Here is a 24,648-nt window from a genome sequence, read left to right as displayed (position 1 = left end):
TAGACAATTGTTTCAATGTTCATTTTATTTGGTTAGAACATAATCACAAATATTCAGTAACTTATATAATACCGCGTTACATACATGTAAGTGCAATCATATCACAACGTATGTAAGATATTTTTCATACACACTGTATAAACGAATACAGAATAATTAAATGTGTATTTTTGAGAAGATTTTTCCGTTTTGTGAGTGTGTTACCATTTATTCTTAACAAGAAAAACTACGATAAACGGCTATGTAAATACTCTATGTTATTTTGCTAAAAGAACTCATATTTGTAATTAAAAATTTGCTTGAAAAAGATGCTTACGTGATATTTTGTTGAGCAAAAAGATAACTACTCGATTTCTCAACAACTAAACGTTTGCAGTGGTTCGACTAACTTTGAAGCTTTGGTATTTCCGGATTAAGCTCCACCCCTACAAACCGACCCAGAAATTGACCAGGTTTTGAGCCACTGCAATTATACCTGACCGCCTTAACGCTCGTAATTTGTAGCCTTAATTCTACAAGAGTAGTAGTAGTAGTACATGTATTTCAAAAGGCGACGCACCGTCGTACTAGTAGATATACGTGCTAGTGTATGCGCGCTCTGGTAAACTTTGTAAACTGAATCGGCTGTGGATTATTCCATAACAAGGTAGTACGGAGTTAGTACACGCGCTGATCTTCGTGGCAACGAGAGGTAACCGCTTTAAACTAGCTATTACTTTTTCTAAACGTTGTCACCAATCTAATATTTACGTTAGTTTTCTCAGTTATAGAGATAGTTGCCAAAATCCAACTATTTGATCGTCGTACGTTCGCTCGACACTTTTCCTTTACTGAACTCTAATTGAATAGTTTAAGGTATGACCATAGCTTATTTTGCGTCTATTGTAACTTAATGTATTCTTATTAGTTAAACCAGTAATGATTTTCTTTACTACTATATAAAACGTTCTTTGATAAAATCGCAGGGTGGAAAATTGTCGTGCGCAAAGTGGGAAAACCAACCGAAACTAGCAAATGGATTTTCCAGCGGCTGGGCACTTCACTTTATCGCCCGTGCCGAACTTTGGTGAGACTAGACTACAAATACATTAGAGTAGTTACTGTGATAACCCAGGTATAATTATTACTCAAGCGTAATACCCACCTCATTTTTAAATTAAAAACAGGTCTTTTTTACATAACTAAGTATAACACATCCCCAAGTTTTTTTAGCTTTTCATGTAGTAATCCAGGCGAGTTTTGCCGCAATATGTAAATGGATCGTGGATACCAGGGCTAAGAGTATGAAGAGGGTTTCTTGCAGACCAGTGGCTAAGATGATGGTGAGAAATGTATGACATTTTGAGTACCTGGCGGCTGACTACAAAGTAAAAAATCCCATCCATTACAGACAATGAGTTCAAAATACGAAATTATCATTTAGACATATAAGAGCTTACTAACAATTTACTAACAAAAATTACTCCCATTGGCAGTCGCTCTAAAATTGATTGTTGTATGTGTTGCACACCATTTGAAAGAGGACAAAATTCCCTACAAGAAGCTACCAAAAATCCTTTTAATTTGAGAAAATATAACCCTTTTAAGGCTCAAATTAAAACACGTCGTACCTAAATTGGCATATAGCTCAAGGTCTGATAGGTTTTGTATCTGCAACCAGTTTCTGGTTTGGCTTTTTAGAGGAATTACGTTCTAATGTTTGTGTAAAAACCATGGATGCCGCTACTGAACAGATATGACATAGTGGATGGCAGCAATATTAATTTGAATACTGTTTGTGGATACCTTTCCTTCAACTCTCCATCTCACAAGCGCACCAAGGTACTATCATCTGAAGATCAATTAAGCAAAACCTATATATATGCAAAATATATTGTATACAGTGCTGCAATACAAATGCAAAACCAGGCTCAGGTAAGCAGTTAAAGATATTAATAGCGGCTGTACGTGATTAGATAAAAATATAATTTATGTAACAGTAACAAACAACAAAAACCAAACAATAGTGCAGTAAAATTTAGTGTTCTGTTAAAAAGATTAATGCTGCATTCACAGCACTGGTTTCAGGTGAGCAGTTGGATACTACTAATATTTTGACAATGCAGTCAATCCTGGATAACTCAAATTTCACGGGACGGAGCGAAAGTGTATCGTTTTATTCCGAAGGAATAAAACGAATGAAAACCATACTCACTTCTCTTGCATTTTATGCAGTATTTCTCACGATCTAGATCATGCTTGAGTGAAGGCCGGCCAAATCATTTACACTGGTAAAATTAGACCTTTTGCAAACCTTTAGAAAAGTCCTTTACGAAAACATTTTGCTGACGGTACTGATAATGAAGACTAAAAGCTACTAAAAGTTAATGTTTATCTCTATGGCTTGGAATAAAGTGATCTTCTATAAAGTGATAACAACCGTCTCGGTAGCCATTGGGCAAAAAGCAATTCGAGTTAATGATGTTAAGTTCAAGTTATCTAAAGCAATTTATCTTGCGTGGGAATGGACCAAACAGATCCGTTCGATATAACAATGTATTTGAACTATCCGTAGGCGAGTTATCCATGTTCGACTGTATATTAAGATGAAAAATATTAAGCAAAAGAAAATATAAACATAGAGCGAGTGATGAAAAGAAAATTTGGCTTAGTAGGAGCTCTTCGTCTCTGCTCTTCAACAATCGCTTTAGGCTAAGAGTTAACTGATGATGCTAACTCTTTGCACAAGATCTCGCATTGCCATTGAAGCACTCCCAAAGCTAACAGACGAATCATTCTTCAGCGCTTCAGTGCTTTTTCTACACATACAGACATACTGTCACAAACCTTTTCGCCATACTATTCCCCAGCTAATGTTAGCAGCTTGACGATGTCAGTGCATGGCACCCTGCGCTGAGTTCTAAGCAATGATTGGTCATCGCTTCAGCTATTTTTGGCAAATAAATTTTTGTCTTATATGCACATACAACAACCTCCCATATCATAAATTCAGCTAAGACCTCGTCGCTCACCTCCAAAAGGGCACCATCTTTAAAATTATTTTCTCTTTCTGTGCCTTGAACAAAAGAATTATGAACACAGCTGTCACAAAGTGGTGATGCAATGTGACAGGTTTGAGATATCTGGTGTTGTGATTGTATCCTGATGTCTGCACATGGCTAAGAGTTAAGACGTCCGGGTGTAATATTGCGGCTAACTATGTATAAGTAATATAATGTCTATATAATAATATGCAGAAGATTGCTGTGAGGGTATGATATAACCCTTTATTGCTGACTTGTAGACATGCACGCTGTAAGCTGAACTCCCTTGAATTGCTGCAGTCAGGCTATTTATACCTCCTTACAATTATTCTAGAAACTTCCAGAAAATTGATTCAGGAAAAATCTATTAATAGAACAATGCTTCTAAATTTATGATCATGACTCATCAGCGTATTGCGCAATAGCTATTGCGATGCTATAACTTTGTTTATGATACTATATACAGCACTCAGAATCTGTGACAACAACCCAAACGAATGGAGGTATTTTAAAATACATTTTACAGAAATACATGCAAGATTTAATGTGCAAAAACACCGCCCACTGTAACAATTGGACCAAAATGGGTAAAAATGTAATTTTTTCAGAAAGATGGCAGTATGTATATATAGTATACATAATTACCTGATTGAGTCTTTTTTGAAGGTCAATAATCCTGCGTTTGAGTTAGTCAACCTCCGAATCACTGGTATTTTGGACTAGACCTAGAAAGGGAAATGAACATTAAGGGATAGACATTAAGCTTCACCTAAAATATTCAATTACTCAGCTTTCACTCTATGTCCTGTGCTTTTCCTCCTTGTGTCCAAACATGATCTCAGACAGAGAAACTATGGAGAGACCCGCATGCTTGACCATGTGTTCAGCTGCGAGAAGAAAAGGTCACCGATGTTTAAGGTAGATGAAAGGTTAAATTACAAAATTTCACAGTTGTTAATATTTTTTTAGTATCATTCTGTTAGTATTTTTTCAACCAGACACGCAGAAAAAAAATGTTAGCTGTCAGCTGATATGTTAGCCATACCATGCATTTCAGGGTGCAATAACGCAAACACATACTAGTGTTAATTGTGATGGTAGCAAAAATCTGTTACTGAAACAGATGAATCGCGTGCAATACTAGCAATACCATATGCCATTATCTACCACACGTACAACAGTTACACACATAAAATATGTACCAGTTTCCTGAATTGGCTGCATGTGAAAAAATAGAGCATGGCAATAATTTGTAGTCAATATGAGAAAATCTTTGTTACAGGTTAAAATGTAACATGAAATTTGATAAAAATTTCACCAAGTCTCACCAAACTGTCCAACACTGCCAGACTCATGAAAATCAGGGCAGCTAGTCGTGGGTGAAACAACTGCATGAGATGCATGCCTTGTGCCTGTTGGCTCTCTTTGTCTGAGTGTGTGGTCTCTTGTGAGCAAATACAGTAGGGATAGTCCCAGTTTTCAAACATATCTTCTTGGTCTTATTCAGGGTAAACCAATGCTCCTCGAAATGTTTTTGCTAAATATCTATCAAACATACATGTATATATATCATACATACTATATCATATAATTGTCGGTACATACATAAAATCAGGCCAGTAAGTACATGTATTAACAGTATGATTGCAGGCCTAAGGCTGCTGCTTGATTTTCTGTTGAAACATTTCTATTGGTATGATCCATGTCATGGTCACTGTGATGGTGGTAAAGACTTCTTATTTTTAATCTACAATTCACCCAAATCAGTGATACTCACTTAAATAATTTCTTTCTTTAATTTCTTTCCAGTCTAAAACAACATCTAGCTAAATGTCATCGCTGTTCCAGAAAAAGTACCAGATAAAGCAGAATTATTATTATTATGAAAAGAAAACCCACCTCAAGGAGTACAGCCACGTTGCCTGGCTCTAGGAGTTTAGGGGCTCTTGGGTCGCTGCTTGCGTCCAACCTATTGACATTTTGAACCCATATTTTTTTCAATGAACTGTCTCGAGACAGCCAAAAAAACTGGAAACCGACTTTAGATCAGTTTGTGCACTCAACTGCCCAGCAATTAACCATTTTAATAACCAAACCGCAATCGCGTCAACGAGGCAAATGATCAAACGAGTGTTGGAAATTATTTTGGCGCTTATTCTTGTTTAGACAGATATTAATCAAATTAAAAATGATCAGAAACCACACTTCTTGTATATGGTTAGAAAGTAAAATTTTTGGTTATTCAAATAGTGTTGTATATGTCTGAGTCAGCTATCTTTTTCCTTGCAAAAAATTAAGGTATTGAGAGTGAGGTAACAAGCGTTTTTGCCTTCACTTTTTTGAACGTGTCAAACTTTAGTACTGCGAGACTAGACTACAAATGCATTTGCATAGTTACCGTAATAACCCACGTATAATTATCACTCAAGCGTCATACCCGCCTCACTGTTAAATTAAAAACAGGTCCTTGTTTACATACCCAAGTATAATGCTCCCACAAGTTTTTTAGATTTGATGTGGTAATCCGGGCGAGTTTTGCCACAGTATGCCAATGGATTAGGCATTTAATAACATGTATAATTATATAAATGTTTTGGTATTATCGAAGAAGCAGGTAGAGCATATTATGCCCTACTTAAAATTTTAATTACATCACGTATATCTATATATATATTTCTCAAAATTTGTCTTTTGTCTGTCCCTTGGTATGTCCAGGTATAGCTATTCAAATATTCGCATCAAAATTTCATTATTTGCTTGGTTTAAACTCGCAAAGACCACAACTGCAGGTTGGTAATCCAAATGCCTAACCACCGGTGTACGATTCACAGCTTTTACTATAAACTGTATACACTCTTTTCTCGATAGCACGTGTTAAATGACGTATTAATTGAAACGTTATGAATCTTATTAATTGTATGGAACACGATGCTTTTTCACGTTTTCAAGAACTTCTATTTCCAGTTTTTTGTAAGGTTCAATTGCTAAATGACGGTCAAGGTCAATACTTTTTACGCAGACAATTTTATTATCTCGAGTAGGAATAGCCTCTACATTCTTTCTCTGTTTGGTCAGACAAAGACAGTCCGATATCCCATTTTTGCATTTGTACCTGTGTCGAGAGGTATACCAGTATCGTCGTCTTCAAAGTTTTAATTGATAGCTTCTGATGGAACAGTAACATTTTTTATATATACACACTTTTATGCATGAATTGTTATTATTAGTTCAACATATTCAGAATTTTTATTTTGTTTTCTCAGTCTGTATTAATTGTATCATTACCGAACTAGGCTTTATTGTAATCGTAGCAAAATAGACTCAAGTTAGCTATTACATGCTAATTATTTCACATTTGCATTTACACATTTTTATATTTGTTTTATTTTGTTTCTTAATTTATTTAAACTGCGCAAAATACTTTTTTCATGATATGAAGTTGGAAAGTTAGAATAGTAATTGTTGTTATATGTTAAATAAAAATAGATTTTCAGTGCAAAGACTTTTATTATTCGGCATTCAGTAGTCTATATAAATAAATCCCAATGTTTGTCCATCATCATCTGTTTAGATGTCTGTTAGACTAGAGCTATTAAAATCTTGGAATTGAAATCTCGCATCCTGCTGGATTTGAACTCACAAAGATTGGGATTTGAACGCTCAATTGGATTGCAACCATAGGTTTGCAATCCAATTGTCTAACCACAAGTTTACGAAGGCTCTTATGGTACAGAGCCCTTACTACATACTGTATACACACTTTTCCTGATTTCACATACTAAATGACGTATTAGCTGAAACTATATTAACTCAATGAAGCACTATGCCTTTTCGTCGTCGTCGTACAAGGGCTAATTCGTTTTCCGCAAAACTATATCAATAATGTTTCCTCTCGAAATTAAAATTGGGCGATTGCATCTCAGTTCAGCGTCATCAGTCATGGTGTTATATAAGTTAGTTAAATATGTTAGATAAGTTATAAAAAATTGGTTGAAAGTTTACTAAAATGTATACTAAAACTTATTTCGTGTATGTTTTTAGTAAGCTAAATTTATATGAGTCAGACTCAGCGTTTATGTTATGCGTCTGTCTTATATGTATGTATATATATATATATCTATATATACATATATATATACATGTATATATATATATATATATATATATATATATATATATATATATATATATATATATATATATATATATATATATATATATATATAGGCTACAGACCATAGACACATGTGTAGCAAAATGTTGTCAATAAATGTGCAGGTATTGCTACTATCACCATCACAAATCATGGAGATGCCTGAAAGAAACTTTGATGCTTTGGATGGAGACCGTCGTAAGCAAGCTGTCGAATATGTACCTGGATATGACTGGATACCAGGAAGGTTTGGCCCACCACCTGGTATTCCAAAGGATAGGAAGGAGCAGTTTGGTTAGTAGATTCTAAGAATAAATTAGCTTGGATCATTTTTGTGACAGTTAGAAGAATGTCATTTGAAATTTACAGTAAAAACGTTAAGTCAATTTTGTTTCAATATAGCTTCTAGAGTAAAGACTCATTTGTAATAACCATAAACATAAGGTAGTGCTTAAAATAACCATAAACATAAGGTAGTGCTTAAAATAACCATAAACATAAGGTAATGCTTAAAATAACCATAAACATAAGGTAGTGCTTAAAATAACCATAAACATAAGGTAATGCTTAAAATAACCATAAACATAAGGTACTGCTTAAAATAACCATAAACATAAGGTAGTGCTTAAAATAACCATAAACATAAGGTAATGCTTAAAATAACCATAAACGTAAGGTAATGCTTAAAATAACCATAAACATAAGGTAATGCTTAAAATAACCATAAACATAAGGTAATGCTTAAAGTAACCATAAACATAAGGTAATGCTTAAAATAACCATAAACATAAGGTAATGCTTAAAATAACCATAAACATAAGGTAGTGCTTAAAATAACCATAAACATAAGGTAATGCTTAAAATAACCATAAACGTAAGGTAATGCTTAAAATAACCATAAACATAAGGTAATGCTTAAAATAACCATAAACATAAGGTAATGCTTAAAGTAACCATAAACATAAGGTAATGCTTAAAATAACCATAAACATAAGGTAATGCTTAAAATAACCATAAACATAAGGTAGTGCTTAAAATAACCATAAACGTAAGGTAATGCTTAAAATAACCATAAACATAAGGTAATGCTTAAAATAGCCATAAACATAAGGTAATGCTTAAAATAACCATAAACATGAGGTAATGCTTAAAATAACCATAAACATAGGTAGTGCTTAAAATAACCATAAACACAAGGTAATGCTTAAAATAACCATAAACATAAGGTAATGCTTAAAATAACCATAAACATAAGGTAGTGCTTAAAATAACCATAAACATAAGGTAATGCTTAAAATAACCATAAACATAGGTAGTGCTTAAAATAACCATAAACATAAGGTACTGCTTAAAATAACCATAAACATAAGGTAATGCTTAAAATAACCATACACATAAGGTAGTGCTTAAAATAACCATAAACATAAGGTAAGGCTTAAAATAACCATAAACACAAGGTAATGCTTAAAATAACCATAAACATAAGGTAAGGCTTAAAATAACCATAAACATAAGGTAATGCTTAAAATAACCATAAACATGAGGTAGGGCTTAAAATGCAGTTGTTCTTTTATACAGTTTTCCTTCATTTTACAAGTATTACCAGCTTGTCATGAACCTGATCTCAATGAATGTAGGCTCACAGGTCTTTCTTGTTCTTTTGTACTGCAGACCGCATGTCTGACAAGGAGTTTTTGTACGCTTTCCTAAAACTCAGTCAAGAAGAGAAAGAGTCTCTCATGGTCTCAGAGAGGGAAAGGCAGCGAACTTTTGCTGCTCACTGGCCAATAGAAACAATAGTCAAGGCTCATGACTGCGCTAAGGAGGGGTTTTACTACACCGGTGTAGCGGACAGAGTGCAGTGCGCTTTTTGTGGTGGAATCGTCAGGAACTGGGAGAGGGGAGATGTGCCCAAGTATCAGCATAAAAATTTCTTCAACTACTGCAAGATGGTTCAAAGTGAGCTGCGTGGGATGAATATTGTATTTCTACTATTAGCAACTTTGGATAATTTAATATAATGACCCCAGTTGGTCATCAAATTTATTTCTATTGCAGAAAATTTCGAAAGTTTACTATCGGCGCAATTAACATAAATTTCAATATACATGCAGCCTACGTAGTTCCTTCTAGTTTTCAAATGATTGCAGTCTACTAACCAATACTATCAGACATAATATTGCATGTTGGTTATCATGTTGTAGACAAGCCATGTCAGAACATCCCTATAAGTAACTGTGGACTTCCTAAAGACCGCATGACAAGTCAACTGAGTAGCTCTGTCAGGGATGATCGAAGTGAGTATTTGTTGACCACCAGTTCTGTTAAAGTTTATTGCTTGTGCTTTAAATAAAAAGATTGTGTTTGAGTAGCTGTGCATCAGTTATTCTTTGACCTTCTCAGTATTTGTAATGCTTCATCATAAAACTGATGTTTACTTGCATGGTACGTAGAGGCTGTTTGCACAGTGCAGCATGTTTTATCAAGCATCAACATCACTCAAAAATGCAGTTTGACATCTGGTATTATATAGTCTCTATTATAACTTTCAAAGTTTGTCTGTCATTTAATGTTTGTCCAGCTATAGCGGTTAAAATCTAGGAATTAAAGATTTGCTTCGTAATGGTTTAGAACCCATGAGGATCCCAACCGCAAGTGTTTTAACAAGCACACCTAACCTCCAGGCTAAGCTATTTTTATCATTCCCATCGCTCTTACCATATACATGCTCTGTATCCTTGGCGAGATTGCACACGCTGAATGTGCACTTTTCATTATTAATTAATATCACCATTCGCATTTGCTATTTTCTAAAAAATTTTGAAAGCAAATTTTTGCTATAAATGCCTATTGTTTTAATTTGTAATTTTCAAGTGTGCTATTTTAGTTGTGCCATTACACTCAAATTTTCTATTTTTCGTAAGGTCTGATTGCTAAGTCTGTAAAAGCTAAAAACTTTTTTGTGTGGACAATTGTATTTTCTCAAGTAGAATTAGCCTCTACATTCTGTCTCTTTTGGTCAGACGAAGTACCAGCTAAAGACAGTTCGATATCTCATTTTTACGTATCAGTATTGTCGTATGCACAGTTTCAATGGATAGCTTCTGCTGCAACAATAATCTTTTCATACACATACTTCTATGCAAGAATTGTTATTATTAGTTCAATCTATTCAGGATTTCCATTTCGTTCTCTCAGTTCGTATTAATTGTATCATTACCAAATCATTTTTCGTTGTAGTTGTAGCAAAACAGACTTTATTTAGACTTTATACTTGCTAACTATTTCACATTTACATTTAAACACTTTTATAGTTGTTTTATTTGTTTTCTTAAGTTATTTTAGCCGCACAACACTCTTTTTTCATGATATGAAGTTAGAAAGTTAGAATGGTAGCTGTTATTATATCAGAACCAGTTTTTATTAGAACCAGCCTCTCTTGGTGACCTGAATATCAACACAAACAGACCCAAGGATCCACCTATGAGTGTCTACAGTAAGAGAATGGATACATACCGACGATACCCTAGCGGTAACCCGATAGCTGCAGACAAGCTTTGTGAAGCTGGCTTTCTGTATGAAGGCATCGGAGACAAAGTGAAATGTTTTTGGTGTGATGGAGCGCTTGAGATGTGGAGCAAGGGAGACGATCCATGGGCAGAACATGCAAAGTATGTGTACAAAACTTTTATAATTTGCTTGAGAATAGTTGTTACAATTTAGAATAATTCTTTTTGCGTGAAGTAAATTGTATTGCAAGATTTAGTAGCACACATGTTTGTCTTTAAGGTGGTACCCAGGCTGCACTTTTGTTCAACAAACAAAGGGATTGGCTTTCATCAAAACTGTGCGGCTACAGATGACTCCCGATAATATCGCTACATCAGAAACTCTGCTTTACAACAAGGGAGATGTTTCTTTTCTTGGTGAGTTGTTTATCAGTTTATTTCAGTTCTTGGTTTTTGACCAATCTTTTTCACATCTGATAGCAGTATATTATGTCTTTATGACCTAGATATTAGTTTTATTTACTAAACAAGTCCAGAAGTAAATATGTCTACTAAATGGTCTTGTTTAATAAAATAGGTCATGTATCTTATTTACTCTGTCCAGTTCGCGATGTAAATTCCACCAGTGTTTACAGACCTCTGGAAATTAGTTAATTATGTTTGTACTGCTGCAGAGGAAGACATGGAAACAAGTGAAGAGCCAGTGTCTATAGAGGAACTTAATGGATACAAATACTGTCAATTACTTGATTATCCAGCTGAGGTCATAGCAAAGGCTTATGAAGCCAATGATAGTAAGTTGCATAGACATTGATATTGTCTACAGAACTGATGTATGCTTGCGTTTTTGTGTAAATCAAAGTCTATGCTTAGTCATAAAGTTAGTAACTGACCTTGACACGGAGTCTACTTGAGAGTTGAGAGTTGGTGCAGTTGAGATGGTCTGAATTTACTTGTTACATACCACTCAATGAGGTAAGGAACTCACTCTATTGTGGTTGTAGATGTAGAATTTGAGGACCAGCGGACACTGCTGGAGATAGTGCAAGAGCTATATGAGGGCAACTCCATACCTCTAGGTAAGTGAATTAATTAGAAGTCATCTGATGGTGTTTTAGATCATTGAACATCAACTGCTCTCACTAAACACTTTGCTCTGCTCTTTTACAGAGGAGTACATAAAGGAAAAGTGCAGAAAGAACATGGTGAGCTGCCTTTACTACTCAGTCACTAGGCATACGCTTTTCCTTGCAGCTTTAATGGTTCAGCTTTTCACATTTCTCTTCCATTTCTTGATCAGTGTGATTCCTTATCAGTTTTCTTGACAACTGTGCATGTAGCACAACATATTCATAATTATATAGTTCATGAATGACGTATTCATACACATGACAGAATATGTCATTCTGGTGCCATGGTACATAGTAGTCATTGTCGTACAAAGAGTTTTCAGTAAAATCTTGCAGTGTCATCAACTTTCTTTGTCGTTGTTACTTTTACATAATCACTAGCTTTGAAGAGTATTAGCTTTTCGTCAAATAGAAAACATTTTCAAGGAATCTGACATATAGTAATGAACAATTTACACTATTTATTTTGAAAATTTCTAATAATACATGGCCTTTAGCATGGGGCCATGCATTTGGGGATAGATAGTAAGTCGACATTACAGACGTTGGCTAAATTTCAGTTCTATTTCTAAAATTGGAAACTCACACAAGATTTACCAAATGTAGCAACAATTAAAATTAAACCTTTTTAGTTTGATTTCACTTATACATGTATTTATTATTTTAACTACTGCAAATTGAATTGTGTTGCAGTAGTTTGAATTGTGTTGCAGTAGTTTGAATTGTGTTGCAGTAGTTTGAATTGTGTTGCAGTAGTTTGAATTGTGTTGCAGTAGTTTGAATTGTGTTGCAGTAGTTTGAATTGTGTTGCAGTAGTTTGAATTGTGTTGCAGTAGTTTGAATTGTGTTGCAGTAGTTTGAATTGTGTTGCAGTAGTTTGATTTGTGTTGCAGTAGTTTGAATTGTGTTGCAGTAGTTTGAATTGTGTTGCAGTAGTTTGAATTGTCTTGCAGTAGTTTGAATTGTGTTGCAGTAGTTTGAATTGTGTTGCAGTAGTTTGAATTGTGTTGCAGTAGTTTGAATTGTCTTGCAGTAGTTTGAATTGTCTTGCAGTAGTTTGAATTGTGTTGCAGTAGTTTGAATTGTGTTGCAGTAGTTTGAATTGTGTTGCAGTAGTTTGAATTGTGTTGCAGTAGTTTGAATTGTGTTGCAGTAGTTTGAATTGTGTTGCAGTAGTTTGAATTGTGTTGCAGTAGTTTGAATTGTGTTGCAGTAGTTTGAATTGTGTTGCAGTAGTTTGAATTGTGTTGCAGTAGTTTGAATTGTGTTGCAGTAGTTTGAATTGTGTTGCAGTAGTTTGAATTGTCTTGCAGTAGTTTGAATTGTGTTGCAGTAGTTTGAATTGTGTTGCAGTAGTTTGAATTGTGTTGCAGTAGTTTGAATTGTGTTGCAGTAGTTTGAATTGTGTTGTAGTAGTTTGAATTGTCTTGCAGTAGTTTGAATTGTGTTGCAGTAGTTTGAATTGTGTTGCAGTAGTTTGAATTGTGTTGCAGTAGTTTGATTTGTGTTGCAGTAGTTTGAATTGTGTTGCAGTAGTTTGAATTGTGTTGCAGTAGTTTGAATTGTGTTGCAGTAGTTTGAATTGTGTTGCAGTAGTTTGAATTGTGTTGCAGTAGTTTGAATTGTGTTGCAGTAGTTTGAATTGTGTTGCAGTAGTTTGAATTGTGTTGCAGTAGTTTGAATTGTGTTGCAGTAGTTTGAATTGTGTTGCAGTAGTTTGAATTGTGTTGCAGTAGTTTGAATTGTGTTGCAGTAGTTTGAATTGTGTTGCAGTAGTTTGAATTGTGTTGCAGTAGTTTGAATTGTGTTGCAGTAGTTTGAATTGTCTTGCAGTAGTTTGAATTGTCTTGCAGTAGCTTGAATTGTCTTGCAGTAGCTTGAATTGTGTTGCAGTAGTTTGAATTGTGTTGCAGTAGTTTGAATTGTGTTGCAGTAGTTTGAATTGTGTTGCAGTAGTTTGAATTGTGTTGCAGTAGTTTGAATTGTGTTGCAGTAGTTTGAATTGTGTTGCAGTAGTTTGAATTGTGTTGCAGTAGTTTGAATTGTGTTGCAGTAGTTTGATTTGTCTTGCAGTAGTTTGAATTGTGTTGCAGTAGTTTGAATTGTGTTGCAGTAGTTTGAATTGTGTTGCAGTAGTTTGAATTGTGTTGCAGTAGTTTGAATTGTGTTGCAGTAGTTTGAATTGTCTTGCAGTAGTTTGAATTGTCTCGCAGTAGTTTGAATTGTCTTGCAGTAGTTTGAATTGTGTTGCAGTAGTTTGAATTGTGTTGTAGTAGTTTGAATTGTGTTGCAGTAGTTTGAATTGTGTTGCAGTAGTTTGAATTGTGTTGCAGTAGTTTGAATTGTGTTGCAGTAGTTTGAATTGTGTTGCAGTAGTTTGAATTGTGTTGCAGTAGTTTGAATTGTGTTGCAGTAGTTTGAATTGTGTTGCAGTAGTTTGAATTGTGTTGCAGTAGTTTGAATTGTGTTGCAGTAGTTTGAATTGTGTTGCAGTAGTTTGAATTGTCTTGCAGTAGTTTGAATTGTCTTGCAGTAGTTTGAATTGTGTTGTAGTAGTTTGAATTGTCTTGCAGTAGTTTGAATTGTGTTGCAGTAGTTTGAATTGTGTTGCAGTAGTTTGAATTGTGTTGCAGTAGTTTGAATTGTGTTGCAGTAGTTTGAATTGTGTTGCAGTAGTTTGAATTGTGTTGCAGTAGTTTGAATTGTGTTGCAGTAGTTTGAATTGTGTTGCAGTAGTTTGAATTGTGTTGCAGTAGTTTGAATTGTGTTGCAGTAGTTTGAATTGTGTTGCAGTAGTTTGAATTGTGTTGCAGTAGTTTGAATTGTGTTGCAGTAGTTTGAATTGTGTTGCAGTAGTTTGAATTGTGTTGCAGTAGTTTGATTTGTGTTGCAGTAGTTTGAATTGTGTTGCAGTAGTTTGAATTGTGTTGCAGTAGTTTGATTTGTGTTGCAGTAGTTTGAATTGTGTTGCAGTAGTTTGAATTGTGTTGCAGTAGTTTGATTTGTGTTGCAGTAGTTTGAATTGTGTTGCAGTAGTTTGAATTGTGTTGCAGTAGTTTGAATTGTGTTGCAGTAGTTTGAATTGTGTTGCAGTAGTTTGAATTGTGTTGCAGTAGTTTGATTTGTGTTGCAGTAGTTTGAATTGTGTTGCAGTAGTTTGAATTGTGTTGCAGTAGTTTGATTTGTGTTGCAGTAGTTTGAATTGTGTTGCAGTAGTTTGAATTGTCTTGCAGTAGTTTGAATTGTGTTGCAGTAGTTTGAATTGTCTTGCAGTAGTTTGAATTGTGTTGTAGTAGTTTGAATTGTCTTGCAGTAGTTTGAATTGTGTTGCAGTAGTTTGAATTGTGTTGCAGTAGTTTGAATTGTGTTGCAGTAGTTTGAATTGTGTTGCAGTAGTTTGAATTGTGTTGCAGTAGTTTGAATTGTGTTGCAGTAGTTTGAATTGTGTTGCAGTAGTTTGAATTGTGTTGCAGTAGTTTGAATTGTGTTGCAGTAGTTTGAATTGTGTTGCAGTAGTTTGAATTGTGTTGCAGTAGTTTGAATTGTGTTGCAGTAGTTTGAATTGTGTTGCAGTAGTTTGAATTGTGTTGCAGTAGTTTGATTTGTGTTGCAGTAGTTTGAATTGTGTTGCAGTAGTTTGAATTGTGTTGCAGTAGTTTGATTTGTGTTGCAGTAGTTTGAATTGTGTTGCAGTAGTTTGAATTGTGTTGCAGTAGTTTGATTTGTGTTGCAGTAGTTTGAATTGTGTTGCAGTAGTTTGAATTGTGTTGCAGTAGTTTGAATTGTGTTGCAGTAGTTTGAATTGTGTTGCAGTAGTTTGAATTGTGTTGCAGTAGTTTGAATTGTGTTGCAGTAGTTTGAATTGTGTTGCAGTAGTTTGAATTGTGTTGCAGTAGTTTGAATTGTGTTGCAGTAGTTTGAATTGTCTTGCAGTAGTTTGAATTGTGTTGCAGTAGTTTGAATTGTCTTGCAGTAGTTTGAATTGTGTTGCAGTAGTTTGAATTGTGTTGCAGTAGTTTGAATTGTGTTGCAGTAGTTTGAATTGTGTTGCAGTAGTTTGAATTGTCTTGCAGTAGTTTGAATTGTGTTGCAGTAGTTTGAATTGTGTTGCAGTAGTTTGAATTGTGTTGCAGTAGTTTGAATTGTCTTGCAGTAGTTTGAATTGTGTTGCAGTAGTTTGAATTGTCTTGCAGTAGTTTGAATTGTGTTGCAGTAGTTTGAATTGTGTTGCAGTAGTTTGAATTGTGTTGCAGTAGTTTGAATTGTGTTGCAGTAGTTTGAATTGTGTTGCAGTAGTTTGAATTGTCTTGCAGTAGTTTGAATTGTGTTGCAGTAGTTTGAATTGTCTTGCAGTAGTTTGAATTGTGTTGCAGTAGTTTGAATTGTCTTGCAGTAGTTTGAATTGTCTTGCAGTAGTTTGAATTGTGTTGCAGTAGTTTGAATTGTGTTGCAGTAGTTTGAATTGTCTTGCAGTAGTTTGAATTGTGTTGCAGTAGTTTGAATTGTGTTGCAGTAGTTTGAATTGTGTTGCAGTAGTTTGAATTGTGTTGCAGTAGTTTGAATTGTGTTGCAGTAGTTTGAATTGTGTTGCAGTAGTTTGAATTGTGTTGCAGTAGTTTGAATTGTGTTGCAGTAGTTTGAATTGTGTTGCAGCAGTTTGAATTGTGTTGCAGTAGTTTGAATTGTGTTGCAGTAGTTTGAATTGTCTTGCAGTAGTTTGAATTGTCTTGCAGTAGTTTGAATTGTGTTGCAGTAGTTTGAATTGTCTTGCAGTAGTTTGATTTGTGTTGCAGTAGTTTGAATTGTGTTGCAGTAGTTTGATTTGTGTTGCAGTAGTTTGAATTGTGTTGCAGTAGTTTGAATTGTGTTGCAGTAGTTTGAATTGTGTTGCAGTAGTTTGAATTGTGTTGCAGTAGTTTGAATTGTGTTGCAGTAGTTTGAATTGTGTTGCAGTAGTTTGAATTGTGTTGCAGTAGTTTGAATTGTGTTGCAGTAGTTTGAATTGTGTTGCAGTAGTTTGAATTGTGTTGCAGTAGTTTGAATTGTGTTGCAGTAGTTTGAATTGTCTTGCAGTAGTTTGAATTGTGTTGCAGTAGTTTGAATTGTCTTGCAGTAGTTTGAATTGTGTTGCAGTAGTTTGAATTGTGTTGCAGTAGTTTGAATTGTGTTGCAGTAGTTTGAATTGTCTTGCAGTAGTTTGAATTGTGTTGCAGTAGTTTGAATTGTGTTGCAGTAGTTTGAATTGTCTTGCAGTAGTTTGAATTGTGTTGCAGTAGTTTGAATTGTGTTGCAGTAGTTTGAATTGTGTTGCAGTAGTTTGAATTGTGTTGCAGTAGTTTGAATTGTGTTGCAGTAGTTTGAATTGTGTTGCAGTAGTTTGAATTGTGTTGCAGTAGTTTGAATTGTGTTGCAGTAGTTTGAATTGTGTTGCAGCAGTTTGAATTGTGTTGCAGTAGTTTGAATTGTCTTGCAGTAGTTTGAATTGTCTTGCAGTAGTTTGAATTGTGTTGCAGTAGTTTGAATTGTGTTGCAGTAGTTTGAATTGTCTTGCAGTAGTTTGAATTGTGTTGCAGTAGTTTGAATTGTGTTGCAGTAGTTTGAATTGTGTTGCAGTAGTTTGAATTGTGTTGCAGTAGTTTGAATTGTGTTGCAGTAGTTTGAATTGTGTTGCAGTAGTTTGAATTGTGTTGCAGTAGTTTGAATTGTGTTGCAGTAGTTTGAATTGTGTTGCAGCAGTTTGAATTGTGTTGCAGTAGTTTGAATTGTGTTGCAGTAGTTTGAATTGTCTTGCAGTAGTTTGAATTGTCTTGCAGTAGTTTGAATTGTGTTGCAGTAGTTTGAATTGTGTTGCAGTAGTTTGATTTGTGTTGCAGTAGTTTGAATTGTGTTGCAGTAGTTTGATTTGTGCTGCAGTAGTGTTGCAGAATCGAATGCAGATTTTGTTTAAAGATAAACATGCATAGCAAAGTGTTTATTTGTTGAAAACATGTTTTTTGGTTGAAAACATGTTTTTTGGTTGAAAGCATGTTTATTGGTTGAAAACATGTTTATTGGTTAAAAACGTGTTTATTGGTTAAAAACATGTTTTTGTGTAAACATGTGATTCAGATGCTTTAAAGAGTAGTAAAAATGGATGGTCAAAAGCCAAGTTGTGACAATTATAGTATAGCTACTTCTATTGTGAACAAGAGGATACCTTTTTGCAATTAGCATCATTTATCCTTGCTCCACGATGAAGCCTGCGTTGGAATGCCAGACCTTTTTATTTCATGTTAATTGTTGGTAATTTGTTTTTTTTATTTTACTGTTATAATAGTAATATTGCGTGCTGATTTCTATACTTCCAGCTTAGTTTGAGCATGTAACTGTAATTCTACGACAAAATAAGTAACCCGGTGTGACAACTCCTCAAATATAAACTAACTCGATTTTGTCCAAATCTTTCTACAACTTTTCGATTAGCAGTAATTGGTGAAACAACAGCCCTTTTAAGTAGAGCCAGCTTGTCAAGACAAAAAATATAAATTTGGCTGACAGAAAATAAAAAAAAGACAATTTCAGCTCAAACTGTTCAGGGTACTTGATTAGCTTGAATTAATCAGGTACCATTGAATTTAAATGCTTACCTTAATGGTTACGATAAAGGTCTGGCTCCACTCTGTTTCTTCTGTTGTATTTTCTGTATCTTTTTCAGTACCCTCTCATTTAAAACAAAATAATTATCACATTTTGTATCACAAATAGTATTAAATAATATTTTTTCAAGAAATAGCTTTCAGGTAGTCTCAAAGTGGTTACGAATCATCTTACATATTTTTTCCTGCAGTAAGCTAATTATTTGATTATATTTTCCTCATTTTCCAAAGCATGTTTTTAGGAGCAACACATAGCTGGAAGCATATTTTATCTCATTAGATAACAATGTTGATTAAAATTATAAAAACAGTTTTAGCGAAGATTATGAAGTCATACATTTAATATGGCCGGCAGTTTTCTATTTACAAAAGATAGTTTTAAAAAGGAAGCGATGTAGGGGTGGCCTGTGATCAATACAGCTAATTTAAGGTGTATTGACTGCTGTGGCTATGCGTGACCCTTACAGCGGTAAAGTTATGAGCTGGGAATGATTGATGAATGATCGACTTTGCGTTGCCGTGATGTTGCAACTAATTTCAGTTCAATGTAAGTAAAATATGTGTTCACATTCTGGCATCAATTGTAGAGGGCAGGGATAAACTCTGACGCATTGAATGGAGACCGGTGCCTGGGAGCTGCCAAGTGCATGGCTAAAGATGGTGTGACAGCAGGGAAAAGTAGACCTGGTATTCCAAAAGGAAGGACGGAGCAGTCTAGTGAGTATAGCCTAGATTCTAAGAGCACTTGTTTTTAGAGATAAATTGTATTAGAAGTAGAAGCTATAGGGATTTAGGAGGAAGCCTTTACTATTTATCCCATAGACGTCTGCAGTACGACTAGTATTGCATTGAGCTACTGATAATTCTACATATTGTTATTGTTCACTAACTACCATTTCATTGTTCATTATATACCGTTAAACCTCTATTTAAACGTCATGGCATTCCATTTTTCAACCTTTCTTCTATAGTTGTGGTCAAATAGAGGTATTGTTCAAATAAAGGCTAGCGCTGTATGTTTCAAAAGGTTCGTCAGGATTTGGAGAAGATAAATTTAGCCTTTTTACAGGCAAAGCGAATGTCACCCATATTTTCTAGCTCCTCTTGTGGAGCCAGATTAATCCTTTTGGATGCAATAAATCTGCTAACTTACCACTAAGTTGTCAAAGATCTCTTAATAATTATGCATTGAGAAGCCGAGAAATATCTCTACCAGTTGATATATATTGCTTGCAATAACCTGCGATGATATTATAGCCTGTTTTGCAATTTGTTGGAAATTTATACCAGTTCATAAGTTAACCGAAAAACTTTTAATTACCCGCGCAACACCAGGAATTCATCTAATATACACATACATATATATAGTATATATATAATGGCTCTAATTTATGGACTTGATATCTTCAAAAAAGTGGCTTTGTTGGCTTGTTAAAGCACATAAATTACATAATTTTTTTATTATATATTTCAATACATCAGAGTCTTGGCTTTCGAATGAGCCTATATTCAATACACAAAGAATAATAGAACTATGAAAAATTGGGTGTCAAAAGTACGTCCTGCAAAAAAACACTTGGTTCAGGTACTCAAAATGTGGCGTCATAATTCTCATTTAGCCTTAGGTCGTCGATCCATTCCGCTGCCATTGAGGCTGCGTTTTTCTGTGACAATCGGTGCTGTTAAACCCGGAGAGCGCTAATAATAAACTAAGATTCTAGATAATCAACAATGCCCGCGATCGTGCTAACGCCTGACTAATACAAACACATGATCTGGGTTAATTAATTATGCTTCAATAAATGTACTGTCGTTGATAAAGGTAATAAAATCACATCGATTAAATTATGACCTGCGGTTGCGTGGCCCTAGGACTAAATGTCAATCGCACTTTCGCGAGATCACGCAATGCTTGAAATTAATTAGTCTCAGTCATCACCCTTAACATCGCATTAAAAATAAAGAGCTAGTGCATAATATCATCGGGAAAATATAGTATGGTTCTTGGAGTCTGAGGTACTTATCATAGAAATAATATGTACATGGAGAACTAATGACACTGATTCCTTTGTCATCTTCATTTGTTCTCTGGAGTTGTCCTACCTTCACCTGCCACTAGCGTCATCATCGTCACTTTCGTAGTTGATAAATAAGCGGTAAGAGCACACAACAACGAATATGAGAATTGTGATGTCACAATTTTTGAGACTATGCCAGTAAACTTTTTCGTGGTAGAGCTCTGGGGAAATCCTATAAACACCAACCAATGTCTGTCTCACCATGGCAAACAATAGCTCATTCGAGAGCCAAGACTCTGATGTATTGAAATATACAATAAAAAAATTATGTAATTTATGTGCTTTAAATGCTTACTGCAAGCTTGAAAGTAATATAAAGATATTGTATTGCATGAATTATGGTAGATTATGCACTTCCACGTTGTTATTAAGTGCATATCATCAAATATTATGTTATATTAACAAAGGATTCAGAGCTGTCTACCAACCTGTAACTCCCAGACACATTATAGCATTTTGATTCTCGGGATATTGTAGACAAGCCATGTCCGAGTAACCACCCTGCAACTGATTCTAAAGATCTGATGACAAATGTTACCCTCAGGGATGATTCTCGTAAGTACTTGTCAATCACGATGGTTATAATAATTTATTGAATTCATAATATACCTTAGTATATTTATCATCTCTATTACAGCACCTGCTAGCAGGTGTCAGAAAAGAGAGTTTGTAATGTATCACTGGGTTCCAGATACTTGTTTTAATAAATGGGAACGTTTCTTTATCTATGACCTGCGACACACACTGCTAATTTTCCTGTAATACAAGCTGTAGCCGTTTTTATTGTTATGTAGAACGGGCTACTCTTGATGACCTGAATATCAACATGGTCGGACCCAAGGATCCATCGATGGGCGTCCACAGTAAGGGAATAGATACATACAGACGATACCCTAGCGGTAACCCAATAGCTGCAGACAAGCTTTGTGAAGCTGGCTTTTTGTATGAAGGCATCGGAGACGAAGTGAAATGTTTTCGTTGCGATGGATATTTTGAGAATATAAAGATATTTAGAGATATGTATGAAGTAGTTTGTATACATACTATTTCATACATATAAGCGCATACATACACAGACAACACAAAGACACACACATGTGTTGTGTGTGTACATAACTCATCTACACAACACACTGGTCTGTGTGTTGTGTGCGGGAGTTATCTGTTCACACTATCTTTATGCTGTCTAGACTTTCATGGGCTGCCCAGAATCGCTTATAGATTATTGGACAATACTTTGTCATTAACTTTCACTAAGGCTCATTCGTAACCTTGGCGATTAAAAATCATTTCAAGAAGAAATAACTACTGATTAAAGTTGAGTTTTCTCTTAACGAACTCGTCAAAATGTTTAGATTGTATCTGTCATACCTGAAAGTGTAAATCACTTCATTGTTGCTATATACAAGGAACTTGAGGAACTAAGTACACTCATACGCCGACATACTAGTTTACTGTGTTTTAGTGCCGAGTTTTTATTTCAATTCTCTTTGATATCAAATCATATTTTGCTATGTAAAATTTCTAAGTACAAATTAATTCATTCACACCCTCTGAAAAAACACCCAAAAACAGAATATTACAATGGGAAATGTGCTTTTAATCGTTTCATTTCACTACTTACACTCACAAAGTAACAAAAAACTATATAGTGATTATGATCTGAGATAAAATATTAAATTATCATGTACAGTACTGTATAGAGTTCTTACTTTTCTTATGGTGGCGTGCTAACGGCTGTGTGAGAACACATTCAGTATGCTACACTTTGTGACACTACGTAACATAAGGTAGACTTATATAAACTTAGCTTGCTATGCAAACACGGTTGGGAATAAGTTTTAATGTTATGTTACACTAAACCTAATTCTAATTTCGTTTCCATTTTTAGCTTTTTATGCACTTGGTACATTTTGCCAGGCTTTTAGTCAGCCTTTTGGAAAAATTTTTCAAACTGCTCTGGTGAAAATTACCGATGGATGTGGTTGTCATAAGAGGCTTTTCACGTACTTGACCACATAGCGACCGCATCGAGTACCGTCTCGTAGGCTTGCATCTCATTTTGTTTTGTATCTCAAGGCAAAGATTTGTCCAGAATTTTCCTCGCATCTCAAATTTCCCATATGTTGTCACACTCATATGTTGAGGTATGACTGTATGCTGGTTGAGATACAATAATGCAAGAACTGAACTAATAAACTCACTGAAGCCTTTACTCTGATTCTTTGCAGAAGAACTTGCAAGGAGCATTTCGATGTCATTAGAGGTCATTGAACATTTACTGTTCTACCAATCAACTTGCTAAAGAATTTACTCTTATTGCTTACAGAGGAATATAAGAAGGAAGCAGCAAGTAGAAAGGATGATCAATCAGTGACAACTGGTGTCACTGATTCAACCACTCAACCAGGAAGGTGGGTAACTCATATTCAACTATTCCTATTGGTTGTCATTAAATAACTCTCACTAATAATATTGTCCTCCCCTGTATAACACAACCTTATATTCTTTTAGGAGGATAAACGTGGTTGAGCTGATCACGAACCCTAATGATCCCTCTGAGCAGGAATGTAAGGATCTGGTCGATGCTCTCAGATGTAAAAAGTGCAGAAAGAACATGGTGAGGTTTCCTTACTGTTCTACCATTAGCCATACATTTATTATTAGGGCTTCAATGAGTCAATAGTTTACATTTAACATTGATTTCATTATTGATCAGTTTCGTGTATTGGTCTGATTGCTAAAATACCGTAAAACCTATAATTAAATGCCGTGGCACTCCATTTTTCAACCATTCCCATAGTGGCAGTCAAACAGAGGTGACATTCAAATAGAGGTTGGCATTCAAATAAAGATGGCCTTGAAATGTAAGGTGGCGCTCTATTTTCAACCTTTCTCTCATAGAGGCGTTCAAATAGAAGTGGCCTTAAATTAAAGGCGGCCTTAAATTAAAGGTGGCATTCAAATGCAGATTTTATGGTAGTTTACATTTCACCTCGATTTCATTATTGACCAGTTTGATTTGTTGATTTGAATGTTGGTCATTGCACATGTACTCTCATCTGACTAACATACTTGTAATCTATTCTGGTTTATTGGATGTTTGTTTGTTGTAGTCCGGGGCCGTTGTCCTTCCTTGCGGGTGTTACTGCCTCTGTCAGGACTGCAGCAAAGGAAATCTTCCTGCGAAATGCCCAGCATGTGCAAGCTCTGTGAAGGGTGCCTGCAGGACCTTCCTCACCTAATTATAACATAGTTTGAACTGGTTATGTAGAGATGCCAAAAAAAATCTAAAATCCTCAAAATTGTAATTAAAACGTCACCTTTAGACTATCAATGAGCCAGAGTTGGCGCGAAATCATCTTTTAGCAAGGTCACGTCTAGGTTACATCGTCTAGTCAACATCTAGATTCTGGGTTTGTTTATTGATATCTGTAGGTGATGATAGTATTTATTGATAAACAAAAATTGAAAAAGAATTAATCTGGAAAAAACAGTTACTTTTGTGTATTGGCGATAACGAAGAACCTTGCATATTCTGGTGATGAGAAACATCAGGTATATAAGAGTTTTCCTTAAGATTGACTTGAATTTGTCAAGCATTCCTTTTCCTGAAATCAGTTTTTAAATGTTTTATGAAACGAACCCATTGCCTTGTACTCTTTGCATAATATATAGTTTATTGTTTTATTTCCGCACATTTTGAGTGCAGGCTAACCTTCTATTTTATGTTCATTTTTTATTTATTGTATTTATTTGTACTTGGAGTCAGTTTTTATATGATGTTTACAGATAATGATAAGTACAGTATAGCTGTACATCAATGATCATTCACAATACAACTACATATACAACTCCAACCAATCACGGTACAGACATTCAACCTATCAACTTCAATGAGTTACTATACAGATTTAAACAATAGCAAATAACTAAGTAGAGGCATGTGGGGAAGAATTTAGTAGCCTGTTTTCAACTTCATGCTCATCTTGTTATGGTAAAAGACATTTTTATTGCTGTTTTGTTTCAGCTATGCATGATATTTTTACTAACTGATGAAAACTGAAGTCTACCAGAGCAATGTCTTTGAAATTTGTGGCGAACCTGTAGGAGTTAAACC

The 24,648-nt window shown here is 34.9% G+C and overlaps 1 protein-coding gene across 1 annotated transcript; it reads left to right on the top strand.

Annotated features, from left to right (window-relative positions):
- Positions 1–615: 615 nt before the first annotated feature.
- LOC137404507 (putative inhibitor of apoptosis) lies at positions 616–24,388 on the top strand. Its single transcript, XM_068090734.1, has 15 exons — positions 616–691; positions 7,302–7,470; positions 8,848–9,135; positions 9,381–9,473; positions 10,604–10,847; positions 10,966–11,102; positions 11,360–11,479; positions 11,690–11,764; positions 11,856–11,890; positions 19,038–19,167; positions 21,006–21,083; positions 21,323–21,391; positions 22,858–22,942; positions 23,043–23,148; positions 23,645–24,388. The coding sequence occupies exons 2-15, from the start codon at positions 7,329–7,331 to the stop codon at positions 23,771–23,773; spliced, it is 1,731 nt and encodes a 576-aa protein (XP_067946835.1). The 5' UTR covers positions 616–691; positions 7,302–7,328; the 3' UTR covers positions 23,774–24,388.
- Positions 24,389–24,648: the final 260 nt, after the last annotated feature.

This window comes from Watersipora subatra, chromosome 9 (genome assembly GCF_963576615.1).
Source record: "Watersipora subatra chromosome 9, tzWatSuba1.1, whole genome shotgun sequence".
NCBI lineage: Eukaryota > Metazoa > Bryozoa > Gymnolaemata > Cheilostomatida > Watersiporidae > Watersipora > Watersipora subatra.
Note: the sequence above shows the minus strand (reverse complement) of the source record. Positions and strands in the feature narration are given on the sequence as shown.